The sequence below is a fragment of the Dasypus novemcinctus genome, chromosome 22, assembly GCF_030445035.2.
Source record: "Dasypus novemcinctus isolate mDasNov1 chromosome 22, mDasNov1.1.hap2, whole genome shotgun sequence".
Taxonomy (NCBI): Eukaryota; Metazoa; Chordata; class Mammalia; order Cingulata; family Dasypodidae; genus Dasypus; species Dasypus novemcinctus.
Genome location: NC_080694.1, coordinates 34,503,292 through 34,520,694, shown reverse-complemented (window position 1 = coordinate 34,520,694; position 17,403 = coordinate 34,503,292). Strand labels below are relative to the sequence as shown.

General features: G+C 45.0%; 1 protein-coding gene across 2 annotated transcripts in view; it reads right to left on the bottom strand.

Annotated features, from left to right (window-relative positions):
* Positions 1 to 17,403, bottom strand: part of RIPK1 (receptor interacting serine/threonine kinase 1) — a 49,310-nt gene that overhangs the window by 7,741 nt on the left and 24,166 nt on the right. For both annotated transcript variants that reach the window (XM_058285176.1, XM_058285177.2), the window contains 5 exons: positions 14,752 to 14,980; positions 12,898 to 13,047; positions 10,286 to 10,362; positions 3,897 to 3,987; positions 2,574 to 3,140 (listed from right to left, as the gene is read on the bottom strand). In XM_058285176.1, the coding sequence (XP_058141159.1) occupies positions 2,574 to 3,140; positions 3,897 to 3,987; positions 10,286 to 10,362; positions 12,898 to 13,047; positions 14,752 to 14,980 (1,114 nt within the window). The remainder of the gene's footprint in view (positions 1 to 2,573; positions 3,141 to 3,896; positions 3,988 to 10,285; positions 10,363 to 12,897; positions 13,048 to 14,751; positions 14,981 to 17,403) is intronic.

The window sequence follows — 17,403 nt, the reverse complement described above, 5'->3', positions numbered from 1 at the left end:
GAGCCAGTGCCCACGTGATGAACCAGTGCCTGCGTGGTGAGCCGAGTGCCCACGTGATGAGCCAGTGCCTGCGTGATGAACCAGTGCCTGCATGATGAGCCAGTGCCTGCGTGGTGAGCCAGTGACTGCACAAGTGAGCCAAGTGCCTACGTGGTGAGCCAAGTGCCCGCGTGATGAGCCAGTGCCTGCGTGGTGAGCCAGTGACTGCACAAGTGAGCCAGTGCCCGCGTGGTGAGCCAGTGCCTGCGTGGTGAGCCAGTGACTGCACAAGTGAGCCAAGTGCCTACGTGGTGAGCCAAGTGCCCACGTGATGAGCCAGTGCCCGCGTGGTGAGCCAAGTGCCGTGTGATGAGCCAAGTGCCGTGTGATGAGCCAGTGCCCACGTGATGAGCCAGTGCCCGCGTGGTGAGCCAAGTGCCCGCGTGATGAGCCAGTGCCCGCGTGGTGAGCCAGTGACTGCACAAGTGAGCCAGTGCCCGCGTGGTGAGCCAGTGCCCGCGTGATGAACCAGTGCCCGCGTGGTGAGCCAAGTGCCGTGTGATGAGCCAAGTGCCGTGTGATGAGCCAGTGCCCACGTGATGAGCCAGTGCCCGCGTGGTGAGCCAAGTGCTGTGTGATGAGCCAGTGCCCACGTGATGAACCAGTGCCTGCGTGGTGAGCCGAGTGCCCACGTGATGAGCCAGTGCCTGCGTGATGAACCAGTGCCCGCATGATGAGCCAGTGCCTGCGTGGTGAGCCAGTGACTGCACAAGTGAGCCAAGTGCCTACGTGGTGAGCCAAGTGCCCGCGTGATGAGCCAGTGCCTGCGTGGTGAGCCAGTGACTGCACAAGTGAGCCAGTGCCCGCGTGGTGAGCCAGTGCCCGCGTGGTGAGCCAGTGCCTGCGTGGTGAGCCAGTGACTGCACAAGTGAGCCAAGTGCCTACGTGGTGAGCCAAGTGCCTGCGTGATGAACCAGTGCCCGCGTGATGAGCCAGTGCCTGCGTGGTGAGCCAGTGACTGCACAAGTGAGCCAGTGCCCGCGTGGTGAGCCAAGTGCCCACGTGATGAGCCAGTGCCTGCATAAGTGAGCCAAGTGCCTGCGAAGCAAGCTGAGTACCAGCACCCTGAGCCGCACATCAAGATGATGACGCAACAAAAGAGAGACGAAGGGGAGAGTCAAGGTGAAGCACGGCAGAAACCAGGAACTGAGGTGGTGCAATCAACAGGGAAACTCTCTCCCCACCAGAGGTCCCTAGGATTGAATCCCAGTGAATCCTAAAGGAGAAACATGACAAGACAAAAAGAGAAATAGATACAAAGATTACACAGCAAGTGGACACAGAAAAAACAGCAGGGTGGGGGAGGGGAGGGGGGAGAAAAAGGGAGGAAGGTCATAGACATTCCCCCCCCCAGGGGAGTATCTTCCCATCCCCCGAGGCTGGGTCCACGGGTCTGCTGTGCAGATCGGGTATTAGCTTCAGGTTACAGTGGAAGGTGCCTATCAATTGAAAGGATGTGTGTGTCACCCAACACTTGCCGGCAATTATGAGGAATCCTAGACCAGAATCAAAATATGCTCAGGTCAAGTGCTCTGATGAAAACCATGCATAGAAAAAAGCTGCATCTGGTGGCCAAAGACTGAAAAACTTGCCCTTGGTCCCCATCATAACTTATCTACAACAGTGCCAACAGCTGCTTTATATTCAGACAGATGAAAAATAAAACAGGGGCGGTGGACTTGGCCCAGTGGTTAGGGCGTCTGTCTACCACATGGGAGGTCAGTGGTTCAAACCCCGGGCCTCCTTGACCCATGTGGAGCTGGCCCATGCACAGTGCTGATGCGCAGGAGTGCCGTGCCACACAGGGGTGTCCCCATGTAGGGGAGCCCCATGTGCAAGGAGTGCGCCCCATAAGGAGAGCCGCCCAGCGCGAAAGAAAGTGCAGCCTGCCCAGGAATGGCGCCACACACACGGAGAGCTGACACAACAAGATGATGCAGCAAAAAGAGACACAGATTCCTGTGCCGCTGACAACAACAGAAGTGGACAAAGACGACGCAGCAAATAGACACAGAGAACAGACAACCGGGGTGGGGGGGGAGGGGAGAGAAAGAAAGAGAAGAAGGGAAGGAAGGGATGGAAGGAAGGAAGGATCTAAAAAAAAGAAAAGAAAAAAAAAGAAAACAGATAAACCTGTGCGAAGTGGATGTGCCTCAAGCGATTGGGCTCCTGCCTACCACACAGGAGGTACTGGGTTCAGTTCCCGTTGCCTCCTGGAGAGGACGGGCAAGACGGCAAGCTGGCGCAACAAGATGATGCAACAGAGAGACATGGGGAGGAAAGACAATGAAAGACACAACAAACCAGGGAACTGAGGTGGCTCAGGCAATTGAGCACCTCTCTTTGACATGGGAGGTCCCAGGTTCAGTTCCCAGTGCCTCCTAAAGAGAAGACGAGCAGACAGAGAGAGCACACAATGAATGAACACAGAGAGCAGAAAGAGAGCACCAACAACGAGGGGGGGGGGGAATAAATAAAATAAACCTTAAAAAAACAAACAAAATAAAAACCTGTGACCGTAAAGACCTGATTACCTGTGGATGGCATGCTGCCGATCGGAATGGTGGGTGTGTTTCCAAGGTTAGTCTCAGGCACTGGAGTTGAGTACGGGCCAGGTAGATGGCTCGAATTTGGCCGGTACCAAACTCTCGGACAGGCCCTTCCTGGATCCGATGATGCTGCTCCAAAACCATGTGGACTATACATGCCATTGTTCCAAAATGGCACTTGGGGTTGGCTGGTGAGCCCCGCTGGCTGCTGCATTGCACTGGCATGGCTGGCGGCGCTGGGATAAGCAAATCCTTTCACGTCTGGGTTCTGAGCTTGGTCATAAGGTCTCTGGGGTGCAAACGGGTCATAGGACACCCGCTGTCTCTTCTCCTCCTCCCTGCTGTAAGCCGCCATCTGCCTGGGTGGCTGTTTCGTCTGCTTGTCCATGCGGCTGCCGAAAAGGTGGTAGTTGGCTTCCTCCTGCAGTTTGCTCTGCAGGCTGGGCTCGTTCTCCTCCGCCTGGTGCTCCAAAGAGGGAGCGAACCAGGACTCCTCCACGGGACCGATCCTGAACTCCTGGGAACTGTGCAGCGAGCCGGGCTGTTCCGGGGCTGGGGAGAAACGAAGGGGTCTCATGAGCCATTAAAAAGTGACATAAAATGGGATGCATCGTGAGTAATACACTGAAGCCTCGGGAACAAGGAAGAAAGCATTTACTAGATGGTCCTCTTCCTACGAGCTATAATAAAGAGTCCCCTGCCTGGCAGTGACAGAGCACCAGGGCAATGACGACAAGTCACAGCAAGCGGGTGTCAGGGCAATGACCAGGGAAGAAAGGGGCTTGGGTTTGAGCCTCCTCCATGCAATTCAGGGCTGGAAAATAAGCATGTCCCATGGATTCCCCGATTCTTTAAACACGCTTTGAGTGAAGTTTCCATTATTAGCATGCCGTGGGAAAGGGTTTGCCCTAGAGCAAAGCTTCAGTATCCTGTACTCAGCCTTCCCTTTTGTCACAGTGAAAAGAGTATCCCGGCTGAATGCCAGCCCCCCTCTACTTGTAAGTCCAGATGCTGTCACTTCTGACTTTCACAAGGGCTTGGTTCCCACTCTTTTTCTGGAACCGTCACTCTCTGCCTCTTGGATATATTAGGGCTCGGCATCCAGGCTTCTCTGTGATTTGTTACATCGTTACATAATATTTCAGATACGTGTATCTCAACTACCCAACACATTCCTTTAAGCCAGAGTTAAGTTTTATGGTTTCTTCTCTTTCCCAGGCCACCCTGTGTAGTATTTCAGAGAGCAGAGCAGATGAAGGAGAGAAAAGACAGACGGATAAATAGACTTGCGGTCACAGCGAAAGTAACCTGAATTTGATCTGCTTGGAGGTAATGGTACACAATCCGTTTGAAAAGACTGCATTCTCTTCATGATTGGATTGTGTTCTGGATAGTCTTCCTGTTAATTAAGAGCATAAATTATAATGAGGGGAATGAATCTTTCAGAAGCTAGAAATTTCACATAGATCTTACAGGTGATAAATATATTTAAACAAAAAACATTTTTTTCCTTATAAAAGTAATAATACTCAATAGAGAAAATAAGGACAATGGAGAAAACTATTTTAAACACACAACCCACTTAAGAGTGCCCTTACCCAAAGATGAAACACTGACCTGTGGGTGTTTTTCCTTCAACTTTTTAATTACCTAATTACGTTTGCATTTTGTTCCTACCAGAGTGCCTGCTACATAGGTAGGTGGCCAAAAACTATTCACTGAATAAATACAGGAATGATTTGGGGTGAAATGTCATTCCTTCCAACTCCCACTCTCTTCCCTTCCTGATGGGTAATTATCATCCAGAATTTTATTTGCCTCCTTCCCATTCTTTCTGTATATCTGCATACCCAGTTCTGGAAACATACAAGTAAGTCTTTTTTTAAACAATAAAGGAAATCACACTCTAAGTATGGTTTTGTGACACTGCTTCACTAACGAGTATTGAAGATCTTTCTAGATCATTACATATTAGTCTACCACATCCTTTTAAGTGGCTGTGTAGTATTATGTAGTTTGAATGAATCATAATTTAGAGCATCTACTTATGGTCATTTAGGTTCTTTCCAACTTTTCATTCTTATAAACTGAGGTGCAAAGAACTCCTAAAGTTACATCTTTGAGCACATGTGTGAGGATTGATTATTAAGAGAACAGCAGCAAGTTTGATAGATGTGTCAATAAACTTCATCAATTTACACTCCTACCAATACTGCAAGAAACTGCTTGTTTTTCTGCATTTTCACGAATACTTAATATTATGTCTTTCAAAAATGGTGTCAAATCTACCAGATTAAAAAAAAAATTATCCTTTATTCATTTTGCTTTTGTATGTTGGTAAGGCCTAATGTCTTTTCTGAAGTGTACAGTTATATATATATATATATAGGCAATGCAGTCAATTAGAAGTATATACTTCTAATTGACTGCAGTGCCTATTATTTTTCCTCTGGGGATTTATTTTATTTATTATTTTATTTTTTAGGCATCCATTATATATTCTGAATATTACTCCTTCGTTAAACACAATGAAAGTATGTTCTCCTCTTCACTATGTTTTAATTTGGTCAAGTGCAGTCATCTTTCTGTTTTATGTCTTGTGAATTTTGTGGCTAACTTAAGAGATTTTTGTGGCTCTGACTGGTTTTCAACTCTGTAGTAGACACAGCAGTGGGCCTGCTCCACCAGGTGCCCCAAGGAAGGATTTCTCAGGTTCAAGGAGCAGTCAGCCACCAGAATCCAGCTGTCAGCTCCTTCAGTCTGCTCAGCTACTCCACCTGCCTTGCCCGGGTGAGTCCCCTCCCGGGCAGCCCACTTCCAATGACTGAGAGAGGCCAGGCTATGAAGGACAAGCCACTTTGGCCTCATGGGATATCACCCTGCTGGGCAGGAATTCCCTGCCTACCAGGTTGCCAAATCTCTTTGTCAGGATGGATGGTAATTTGATTTTTCCTCTGCCCAACTCTCCCTTCTCCTCCTTCTTTGCACCTCAGTCCTCATCTCAGCAACGACACATTGTAGAGAATCCAACCTTGGAATATCGCTATTCTTTTCTAGTGATATACTTGATAATCCTTGCACTAATGCTACACAGTTTTAATCCCCTTCTTCAGAATTTTCTTAGCTCTCCTTGTACAGTTTTTCTTTCATACCAACTTAAGAATCAGCTTGTTGAGTTCCAAAAACAATTCTGTTGGGATCTTAATTAGGATTGTACTCCATTTATAAATTATATTGGGGGAAAATGACTGCTTGACCATATCAAGGCTTTCCACCCACACACGCATCTCAGCATTTACTTAGATTTCTTTTATGCCCTTCAGTTAAGTTTCACCGTATTTGTTGACCTAGTAGATGGGTAATATCTCATTGTGGTTTTAATTTGCATTTTCTGATAACTAAGTAAGGCTGTGCATCTTTATGTTTATTGGACATTCAAATGTTCTCTTTTGTGAAGTGTCCATTAAATACTCCATCCATTTTTCAATTGGATTGCCTATGTTTCTCCTTCTGAATTTGTGAGATTTCTCTAGATGGTATGCATTTAAGTCCTTTGTCAGTTATAATACATGTGTTGCAGTTATCTTTTTTTTTTTTTCAATTCTGCCCCCCTTGAGGCTTGCTTATTGTCTGCTCTGTGTCCATGTGCTGCGGGCTCTTCTGTGTTTTTACTTGTCTCCCTTTTTTTTTGTTGTCACCTTGCCGAGTTGGCTCTCCGCGGCATTCTGCGGTGCTTGCTGGCCGGTGGCTCCCTGTGGCACGTGGGCGAGCCTGCCTTCACAAGGAGGCCCCGGGATACAAACCCACGGCCTCCCATATGGTAGACGGGAGCCCGACTGATTGAGCCACTGCCGCTTCCTGTGTTGCAGTTATCTTCTCTCATTCTGTGGTTTCTCTTTTCATATTGTTCATTTCTTTTGTTGATGAATAAAAGTTCTCTAATTAATCGGTTATCTATTATTATCATGATAGTTAATGCTCTTGTGTCTTAAGAAATCATTCACGACACAGAGTACATTAAGAAATTCTCCTCTATTTTCCAAGAGCTGCAGAATTTTCAGTTCACCGTTATTTCAGAAGTCAACCTGCATACTCACACAAGGTACCTAATAGTCTCAGCACCATTTACTGAAAACACTGTCGGCTGTGCCACCTCTGTCCTAACCAGGTTTTTAATATATGTGTGCGTATGTGTGGGGGCTCGTACTTCCATTTCAGTGGGTTCTGTCTGCCCCCACAAAACTACTTTGTCTTAATCCATATAGCTTTATAATAATTCTTGTTAAGACTCTAGAAGCAAGCCCTTCCCCACCCACTGGTCTTGTTCTTCAAGAGAACCTTGGCTATACAACTGGATGGTGCAAAGCGTAAACCATAACACAAACTACAGACCATGGTTAAGTACCAGTGCTTCAGTATTTGTTCATCAGTTGCAACAAATGTATCACACTACCATAAGATGTTATTAATAGGGGAAAATATGGGAGGGGGATGGGGTATAAGGGATCTCTTATACATTCAATGTAAATTTTCTGTAATCTAAAACTTCTTTTTTTTTTTTTTAAGTTTTATTTTTATTTATTTCTCTCCCTGCCCCCCCAAAACTTCTTTAGAAATAAGGTTTATTATATTAATAAAAAAGAATAAAAGAGTATGTTGGTTATCCTTCTTATTCTTTGCCTTTCCATATGAATTTCAGAATGAGTTTGTCAATTTCCATTGCCCCATTCACATTACAAAAAACTGTGTGTGTGACTGTATGTGTGTGTAGATATATATACACACATACACGCACATAAAATTTAGTATATAAGTAAAAGTTTCTATAGCTCAATGATTCAATTTGAGAAGAACTGACATCTTTACAATATTGTGATTTCCAACTCACAAAGTAAATGGTAGATTTCTTTATTTACTTAAGTCTTACTTTATGTCTATCAATAAAGTCTTATATTTTCCCCCACAGAGTTATCGTATGTCTTTTGTAAGACTTATTATGAGTGATCTATTTTTATGCTATTAAAAATGGTATCTTCTAAAACTTTCCATTTTCTAACTCTTTATGCTGAATACATAGAAATATAATTGACTTTTTGTATAATGATTTTATAACCAGCTAAACTACATTGTTGAGTCAAAAAGATTCTGGTGAATCTTCTTTGTACATATATCACCTATAAATAATGACCAGTTTTGTTTCTTCCTTTCCAATCCTAGAACTCTTCTTTCTTTCTCTTGTTCTACTGAAATAGCTAGTGCTTCTAGTACTACACTGACAAGAAATGGTGATGGTGAGCATCTTTGTCTTCCAAGTTATCTCAAAGAAAAGCTGTTAACATTTCATCATTAAGTGTATTTTCTATGGTTGTTTTAAGATAACTTTTTATCAGGTAAGGAATTTCCCTCTATTCCTACTCAGCTAGTATTTTATTATGAATAAATATTATATTTTATAAGCCACTTTTTCTGCAACTATTGAAAAGATACAATTTTCTTCTCTTTTAACAGGACAGTATAGTGATTTATGACAGATTTTCCTATGGTTAAAAACTAACCTTTTGTTCTTAGAACAAACCCAACTTGGTCATTTGTTCATTGATGGATTCCATCTGTTTATATTTTATTTAGAACTTTTACATCTATTTTATTTTAAGTGAGATTGGCCTGCAATTTTCTTTTCCTGTACATTCTTTTTCAACTTTGGGAATCAAGGCTATACTAGTCTCATAGATGGAATTTAGGTGAATTCCTTCTTCTTTATTTTCTGAACAAGTCTGCATAAGATCAGGATAATTTCATCATTGACTATTTAGAATTTTATTTGTGCAACGATTTTTTAACACTGATTCAATCTCTTTAATAGTTATAGGATTATTAAGGTTTTCCATTTCAGTCTGTTTTGGTAAGTTATCTTTTTATCTAGAAATATGTCCATTTATCTAATTTTAAAAATTAATTACCAAAAAGTTGTTCATAATATCCTCTTAACACCATTTTGAAGTCTGCAGAGAGCTGTAGTAATGCTTCCTCATTCATTATTTCAGTCCTGCCTCAGTTTATCTTAATCAGTCTCAGTCAAATTTATTAGCCTTTTCAAAGAACCAACATTTGGTTTTTGTGATCCTCTATTAGGTATTTTCTATGTCGTTAATTTGTGCTCTTTTCCTTATTATTTACTTCTATTTTTCTCAATTTTTTTTTCTGTCTTCTTGAGAGGAATGCTTAGCTAATCAACTTTCAACCTTTCTTCTTTTCTTGTGTATATATGTATTTACACAAATTTAAAGTACTCCTTTACAAAGTGCATTCTACAAGTTTTAAGATGCACTGTTTTGTTAGACTCAGTTCAAAATATTTTCTTAATTCTATTGTGGTTTATTTTTGGACTCAAGAGGCATATTTTAAAAATTTTAACCATACAGAAATTTCCTAATTATCTTTTTGTTATTAATTTCTAGCATAATTGAAACAGCTTTAGAGAACATAATTCATGTGATTACAGTGCTTTTAAATTGGTTGAGACTTATTTTATTTCCCAGTACATAGTCAATTTTTTGAAAATGATCTGGTGTTCTGAAAAATCGGTTAAAGGTAGGTATTCTGCAGCTTTAGGAGCAATGTTTTAGATATTTCCATCAGGGAAAATATGTTTACCATGTTAGTCAAATCTATTATATCCTTACCAATTTTTGTTTTGGTCTATTCTATCATTTAAAGAGATGTTTGTATTAAATCTTCAACCATGACTGTTGATTTGTCTATTTCTCCTTTGAATTCTGTCAATTTTTGCTTTGCTTTGATATTTTGAAGCTATACTACTAAAGGCATATATTTAACATTGTTATGATCTTCCTGGTGAATTGAACAGCATTTTATCATTATGAAGTCATCCTGATTGATTGTAATCATGCTTTTATGCTTTAATGTCTATTTTGCCTGGCATCTGATTATCGTCTTGGTTTACACTGTGCACCTCTCTCTCACAGTGTGTTTCCCTCAAAGTCTGGCAATCCTTGGTTGTCTGGTTTTGTTTTGTTTTGGAGTTTAAAATCTCTGCTTATCTGTTTTATTTACCTTAGGCTTCCTTTCATGAATCTGGGGGTGTGTTTCTGGACAAGTTATGGCAGCAGCTGGTTTCCTGAGTATGGATGTGGGGGAGATCTGCTGGGGTTAGCTGGTACCTGGTTTTCCACACCTCTGACCCCAGGGCCATCCTGTTACTTAGCACAAGGGGAGGAGCAAACTTTTCTAGCTGGAATAAATGTGACACTCCCTGGTCAATGTCCAGGGTGGCTGTGCTGCTGCTTCTATACACTGACCCAAAACTACTCCTCTAGCTCCTTCTCCCTCAGCATTATATTTTGGGTTAGCACTTTTTCTGTTATATCTCAGCAGATGTAAATCTGTTGGCTATCTTTCAAGAACTCCTCCAATGAATGATCTACCTATTCCATTCTTTTCCTGAGATGATGTGCTTTCACTGTCATATTGCTCTACATATTTTCTCTCATGAGTTTTGAGGGGGGAATGGATTCAGTAGGCCAACTTGAGATTTTGCACAAAAATATTAATTTTTTTTTGGTAAGCTAGCCTACCCCAAAACTCAGTAACAAACTACACTGCTTTGGTTTTCACGGTTAATAATACCCATGTTTTGCTATATTAAAATTTTGGACATCTGCTATATTGTTACCTACCTTTAAATTCTTCACATCCTGTTCTACATATTCTTCTAGTTGTTTTAAATAAAAAGGCGTAAATATTTTTTCAATGCCTGTATGGAAAAAAAAAGAGCACTTTAAGTTTCTTAGGCACTGTATAAAATAAAGTACTTATTTATCTCTGATTTACTCAACTCAATATGTGGGCAAAGCAGTAAAATAAAAACTTAAGCTCCAAATCACAAACTCTGATAACAAAACTAGCCAGACTAACAGGTAGGCAGAGAGAACAAGGAACAGGATAACACCGGAAACCAGAGGCTGCTCCCTAACAGCAGCCTAACAGTTTCTCCAGCTGCAGCCAAAGCCCACGGACTCCACATCACCCGCTGCGAGTTCATCTTCACGTGAACAAGGAAGGGTGGGTGAGGTCCCTGTTTCTGCCCCTCTGGCATCAGATTCACCATAGGATGGGGCACACAGATTCAGGGTAAAGTGTTAGCTATTAGCAGGAAGAGAAAAAGGCCACTTCCTCTTCCGGGAAGATGCACAGACATAGTTTTCCTTATTCTTCCCACTTAAAACAAAAACGCTAGACAGTGTGCATTAAACCAACCTAAGATGACTCGGAGGAAGAAGGCAGACCAGCCAGGGACTTCAGGAGCTGAGGAGGGACACAGCAGTGAATCTGCTGCATTTCTTTCTGCCTTGTATGTACCGGGCTTGGAGCTGAAGAAGCTGGCAACCCAGAGGTGCCAACAGGCACAAAGCAGGAAAGTCTCACCTGCTCTCCCCAGACTAGACAAAGCACTAAGCAAGGGCAGCCCACCAAGGCAGAAGACCTTTAGATGCCAACTACTCTGCTTGAAGCCAACGCCACAGTAGAAACGGTGGCTCCAGCCCCACCAGCGACAACCAAGCATGACTGCTAGGTGGGTTTGGAATTTCAACCAAGCGTGACTGCTAGGTGGGTTTGGAATTTCAGGCTGCCCTGGTGTCACCGCTGATGCTGTAACGAGGCGCCCAGTACCCCCACCGGGCTGATTCCCAGAAAGTCAGCCAGGGAGCCCGGACTGTCCTACCCACCAACTGGTGACGAGCGCCGCCAGCATCAGCATCAGCGGTGACACTAGGGCAGCCTGAAATGCCAAACCCACCTAGCAGTCACGAGGTGCCCCTTCCCCGTCCCACCAGGGGGGTGTCAGACAAGGCCTAGGGGACGACTCTCTCCATCGTCCAGCGGTAACGAGGCCACCCCATCGCGGGGTCCACACGGATTCCACGGGAACCCCCGACCCCTGAGCAGCCCACCTCCTGTGTCAGTGGGGCCGAGTGGGGAGCCTGGACTTCTGCTCCCCCTGGCACTAACAAGGTGGCGAGCCCCCTGCCCCTGCTGGAGGGGAATCAGAGAGGCCGGCCGAAAGAGAACGTTTAAATAAGATCCCGAGGCTTCATGAGCAAGGAAGGTAGTGGGAAAACCAGGAGTGAATGGTGAAATAGACTGTGGTGCATGAGCAGCGGATCTGCCATGTAAAGGCAGGCTATCGATACATGCAACAACCCGCATGGATCTCCAGAGAATGCTGCTGCATGGGGAAAAACCATCCCCAGAGGTTACCTGCTGTGTGATTTCATTTATCTAATCTTCTCGAAAGGACAAAATTCTAGAAACGGAGAACAGGTTTGTGACTGCCAGGAGAGGCAAGTGGGCATGGCTGGAAAGAGCAAGGTCCGCGTTCTGTATCTCGTCTGTGTCAGTGTTACCAGCCTGCTTGTGACAGCGCCCGACAGGTTTGCAAGACGTCGCCGTTGGAGGAAAATGGGAAAAGGGTAGAGAGAATCTCTCTGTCTTATTTCCATAGCATGTGAGCCCCCAATGACCTCCATAAAACCTGTCACTAAAAAAAAGTGAAAAAGACAAGAGAGAAGAGAAGAAACCAAGCCAGGAGACAATTACAGCTGGGTGCAACTGAGCAGAAGTACCCACCTAATGCTCTGACGGCGGTGGGCAGCCGTAGCGCTTTGTTTCCTCAGAGCAAAAATATGGGGGCAAAATGCTTTGTGGGCGCCTTAGCGTTTTCCTATTATTTTTTCTCTCAACTGATTTTCTTCTTTCCTCTTCCCCCTTTTACAGACCTTAGGTAACGTACAGGAGTGAGGAAGAGGCATAAGGATGTGGCAAACATCCCTGTCTCTTTACATCTCCCTCTATTACAGACCCAGTCTAAATAACAAAAAAAATTACAAAGATACAAAAAGATACTACAAAGATACTACGAAGATACTATAAAGATACTACGAAGATATTATGAAGATACTACGAAGATACTACAAATATACTACGAAGATACTACAAAGAAACTACAACGATACTACAAAGATACGAAAAGATACTACGAAGATACAAAAAAATACTAAGCAAGGGGAGGGAAAAGAAAAAAAAAGAAACTAAGAAAACTAGAGAGCCTCATCCACCTTCAGTATTTTCAGTGGGATGGCATCTCGATGTTGAAATCAAGAAAATCGGTTCGAAACCATGAGCGCAGTGGATCTTCAGGAAACCCACACCAACTGCCCGCCAACATCTCGCAGGAAAACCCGCCGTGCGGAGCGGACGGGGCCCTGCGCAGCCCCGAGGCCGCTCTCACCCGCGAACGTGGGCCGCACGTCGGGGTCGGTGTCCCAGCAGAGCTTCATGAGGCTGATGATCTCCCGCGGGCAGGTCTCGATGATGTCGTCCTCGCTGGGCCTGTTCCCACTCTTGATGCACACCATCAGCTGCTGCTCACTGATGGCGTCTGGAGGGCAGAGAAGGGCTTGAGCCGTGACCTCGGGCCCCGCTCCCTCGGGGCAGGGCGGGGACGGACCCTGGACAAAGCTTGCTCGTCTGTCTCTGACTAGGATGTGCTTTTCAGATAGACAAGGAGCGGGGTGAACCCGCCACAAGGAGCGGCCACGTTCCCCGGCCGAGATGGGCAAACCACACTGTCATTTCTGCAGGTGAAGGACAGACTTGGCAGCAAGCCGGCTCCCGAGAAGGCCGAGGGCAAGACACGCGCGGTCCGTTCGGGCCTCGTAGGAGCTTGGTGCAAGGAGGGTGACGGGAAACGGAGAGCAAGAGCTGGTGTAAGAGCAGGCCAAGGGGTTCTGGTAATGCGACACAGAAAGGTCCGAGGAGACTGCTGAGTGCAGAAACAGAAGCGGGAGCTCTCCAGGGAGAGTGGGAAGAAGCATTCAGAGGGTTGGGGGAAGAGGATAAGAAAAGACCGGATGTTAGAGAAAGCAGGATGCATTCCAGAAATGCGGAGGAGCTCAGTACAACTGGGCACCCTGACAAAGCCAGGAGCAGCAAGGAGGGATAAGGCCAGAGAAACAAGGGCCAGCTCCTGAGGGCCCGGTGTTCCACCCTGCACCCGGGGCAGTCCCGGAAGGAGTCTGAACAGGGGACGGGGATGGTCACGCTTGCCGTTTAGGGCCATCGCTGCAGTGTGACTGATGGGCTGCATGAGGATGAAAGTGAGATAAACGAGGAGCCTCCGGAGAAAAAGGAGGGTGTGACTAAACAGAGGCCAGTGGGGTGAGGGAGAAGCGGCTGGTTTCGAGGTGCCTCCTGAATTATGTATACATAATCCTGAAGTCACAGGTTTTCATACGGGAGATGGAAAGCACGGTTGAGTCTTGGGTCACTCTAAGGTTCCTGGTTGGGCAACGAGGTAGGTGGATGGTGGTGCCATTTTCTGAACCATTGAGGAGGAAAAAGCTGGCCGGGATACAGGGGCAGTATTTAGACCATGGGCAGGTTTGGGGGGTATGATGCCTTGTAGGTTCCCCAAAAACAGGTAATGGATCTGACTTACAGGTGACTAGGTATTCAGGGCAGAGAGATTTGAGAAAGATGAGCAAAGAGAGGACCATGAAATCACAGGGGTGGATAAACGTCATCCCAGGTGGATAGGAAAAGGTCCATTCATTTAGGCACTTAAACTGAAGAAGGCTTATTTAGGTATCCGTTCTCCTGCATGAACCATCTATCACTCATCTTTATATTCCCAATGTCTACTAAAGCGCCCACGGGAGACACTGAAAAAAATAATGATTGAATGAAGAAGTATGTGAATGAATGAAAGCAGGAAGTGGACACCTGGTAGTAGGAAGAGGCGAATAGCAAGCAAGCTTTTCCATCCAGGGAGCATCCTGGAATTTTACTCTCAAGGCTCCTTTTGGCTCTGGGATCCCTGACTCCTAACTTGGGGTTCCTCATTCCTTCAACCAGAGCCTACTGGGTCCCAGGTGTGATGTGTTTTAAGGGGCCAGGGAAACAGCAGTGAATCAATCAGACATGGTCTCAGTCCTCGGGGAGCATACGGTCGACCGGGTAAGACAGATGTGAAACCAACAATTATGAATCTGATTTCACCTAAACTGATTTCACTGAAGGTCATTATTTCATGTAACCACTTCTGATTTGTACCCAAAGCCCACTCCTCTCCAAAATGTCTTACTTTCGTACGGCTCCTTATTTGCAAAAATTGCCCAGAGGACTATGGCAAAGCTGTACACGTCTGATTTCTCGGTGGGCTTTGCGTTGACATCGCTCAGATGCTCGGGGGCAAGGTAGCAAAGGGTGCCGGCATTTCTCTGAGAGGTATTCATCCTTTTCCTCTGCTCATTATGCTCCTCTTTAGTCAGTTTACTCCACGTTTTAAAGGAAGCAACGCCAAGGTCAGCTATCTGCCAGAGAGATCAAACCCGTCGGATTGTTCTGTTAAGGACACGAGGCATATCAGATTTGGGCTTACCCAATAGCTGTGCGGTCAAGTGAATTTTCCAGACATGGTTGCCCAAGGCAAGGGTTGAAAACAGCTACTTCTGTTTGAAAAGAAAGATGACTGTCAATCACAGACTCATAGAAACTTTAGGTTTCTCAGCCATCTAGAAAACTCCCCCCTATGCCTCACCCCAAGAAATCCATGTGAAATTTTGGTATCTGAATTCTTACACATTAGAGGCAGAGAATTTGCTAGGGTGAGAGAAGGGAAGAGCAAAATACATTTCTGAATTTATCGATAACAACAACCAAACATGCTCTTTCTAGTTCCTTGTTTACTCCATCTATTAAACTAGTTTTGAGGATGGAGGAAAAAGTATTTTCTTCTCTGCTGACTTCCTATTTGTGTAGCAGACAGAGACTAAGTAGCTCAACTTCTATTTTCCCACATGGTGTCCAGAGGCCCATGGAAGTGAGTTTCCAAGGATTCCAAGAACACACTGGGGAAAACAACTGTGGTGCTACTTGTTTTCAGTTGGAGCGTGATCCTAAGAGAAGATGGGGTAGGAAGGAGGAGAAAAACAAGATTGAAAAACAAAAAGCAGAAAGAAACAGAACAAGGTCATTCAACAAAACAAGAAAACAATACAGTTCCGAAAAAACCAAAGGTGACGGTTCCCCTTCTGCTACTGGGAATCAAGTAAGCATTTTGGGATGGACTGTGGCATGGGATTATGTTAAAACCTGCAGCAGGGCTACTCAAGCTTTAATTTGTCCAGAACAAAAGGGATTAAGGGAGTAAGTTACTGATGTAAAAGAAGAACCTTCCTTTAAAGATTGAGGTCAGAGTAAAAGTCTCTCCAACCTTCCTTTAAAGAGTGAGGTCAGAGTAAAAGTCTCTCCAACCTTCCTTTAAAGAGTGAGGTCAGAGTAAAAGTCTCCCCAAGTCTAGAACAACGATTAAGAGCAGAATCTTCTGGCACCGTGGGCCATCTGTGTGAGCAGTTCTGAGCTCTTTCCCAAAAGCCACTTCCCTTGGGTGTTTTCAAAAGTAAACCGAAACAGAAAGCACAGCTGGACGGAAATGAACAAAGGCAGAATATTAACGCTGCCAAATTTCAAAGCAGAAGTTTCTGACGTCAAAACAGCCAGCTCCCTGCCGATCAGGCTCTCCGGCCAGCTTCAGGGTCTAAGGATGTTCCTGCACACCATGTCATGCCCCCCCTCACTTTCGGGGGGCTCTCAGAGAGTCCCACAGATTTCCCACTGAAGCAGCTATTGAAAAATAAATGCCACAATCTGGGTCCTACATGATTACCACACTTAAATAGAAAAGAATAATAATAATCCTCAAAGTCTCTAGCAGAACTCTAGGAAAGAATTTTTCTTACCCCATTCAATTCTACTTCTCCCCAGAAGATAGGAGCTATGCCCTTACAGGTACCTCTCACCTCCATTAAGTCTGTTTCTTTTCACCTTGGTAGAGCCTTTCGGAATCTCCACTTATAAGCTGAGCTAGGTCTTCCTTCCTTGTCTACCATCTACAAAAATGAATGGACAGTGGAGGAATACTGGTATGGGATGTTATTGACAGGCGATATATAGTTGACAGGAAGTTATACAGGGCATATGTCCAGGGTGCATGGTAATGTTTGGATATACTTATAGTAGAAACAATTAAAAACAACAGCTGGGGGGGTACTGGGTTACTGGCCGGGGGGGTGCTCTGTCGTGGTCCCTAGGGGAGCAGTGGCAGTTCCCCAGGTGCAACAGCAAGGACCAGGAAGGAATGAGGGTCCAACAGTGAGCCCCTGATACTAATGACTATGCTTGTGAGCCTATACGCCTGCAATAAGAACAAGGCCTAGAGCAGCACTATGCCTAAGAGTTCCCTCCTGACAGCCTCCGTGTTACTCAAATGTGGCCAGTCTCGAAGCAAAACTCAGCATGTATTCCCCCCAGTGTGGGACATGGCACCCGGGGATGAGCCTCCCTGGCACCGAGGGATCACTACCAAGTACCAGCTGATGATGAAACTAGAAAAATGACCTTGAATTAAAGGTTCAACGCGGACCAGCAGAATATCCCTGTCTACATATAATAACAGGAGTTAAAAATGCTGTTTCACCTAAATTAAGGGGGAAATGGAAAGGACAAATGAGTTTATATGGCTATGAGTCTCTAAAAAAGAGTCTGGAGGTTGTCAAAAGGATTGCCCTTATACACACCTGAGCAGAGTCTCAGAGACAGATAAAGTAGATACAACCCCAGGTACTGGTCCTTCTGAGGGCTAAAGAGACCCACAGGTTCTATGGTCATGGCAGATGGGGTTCACTGCCATGCCAGGTGACCCTTCTTTGGAGCTGGTGTTTCTGCGTGATGGAGC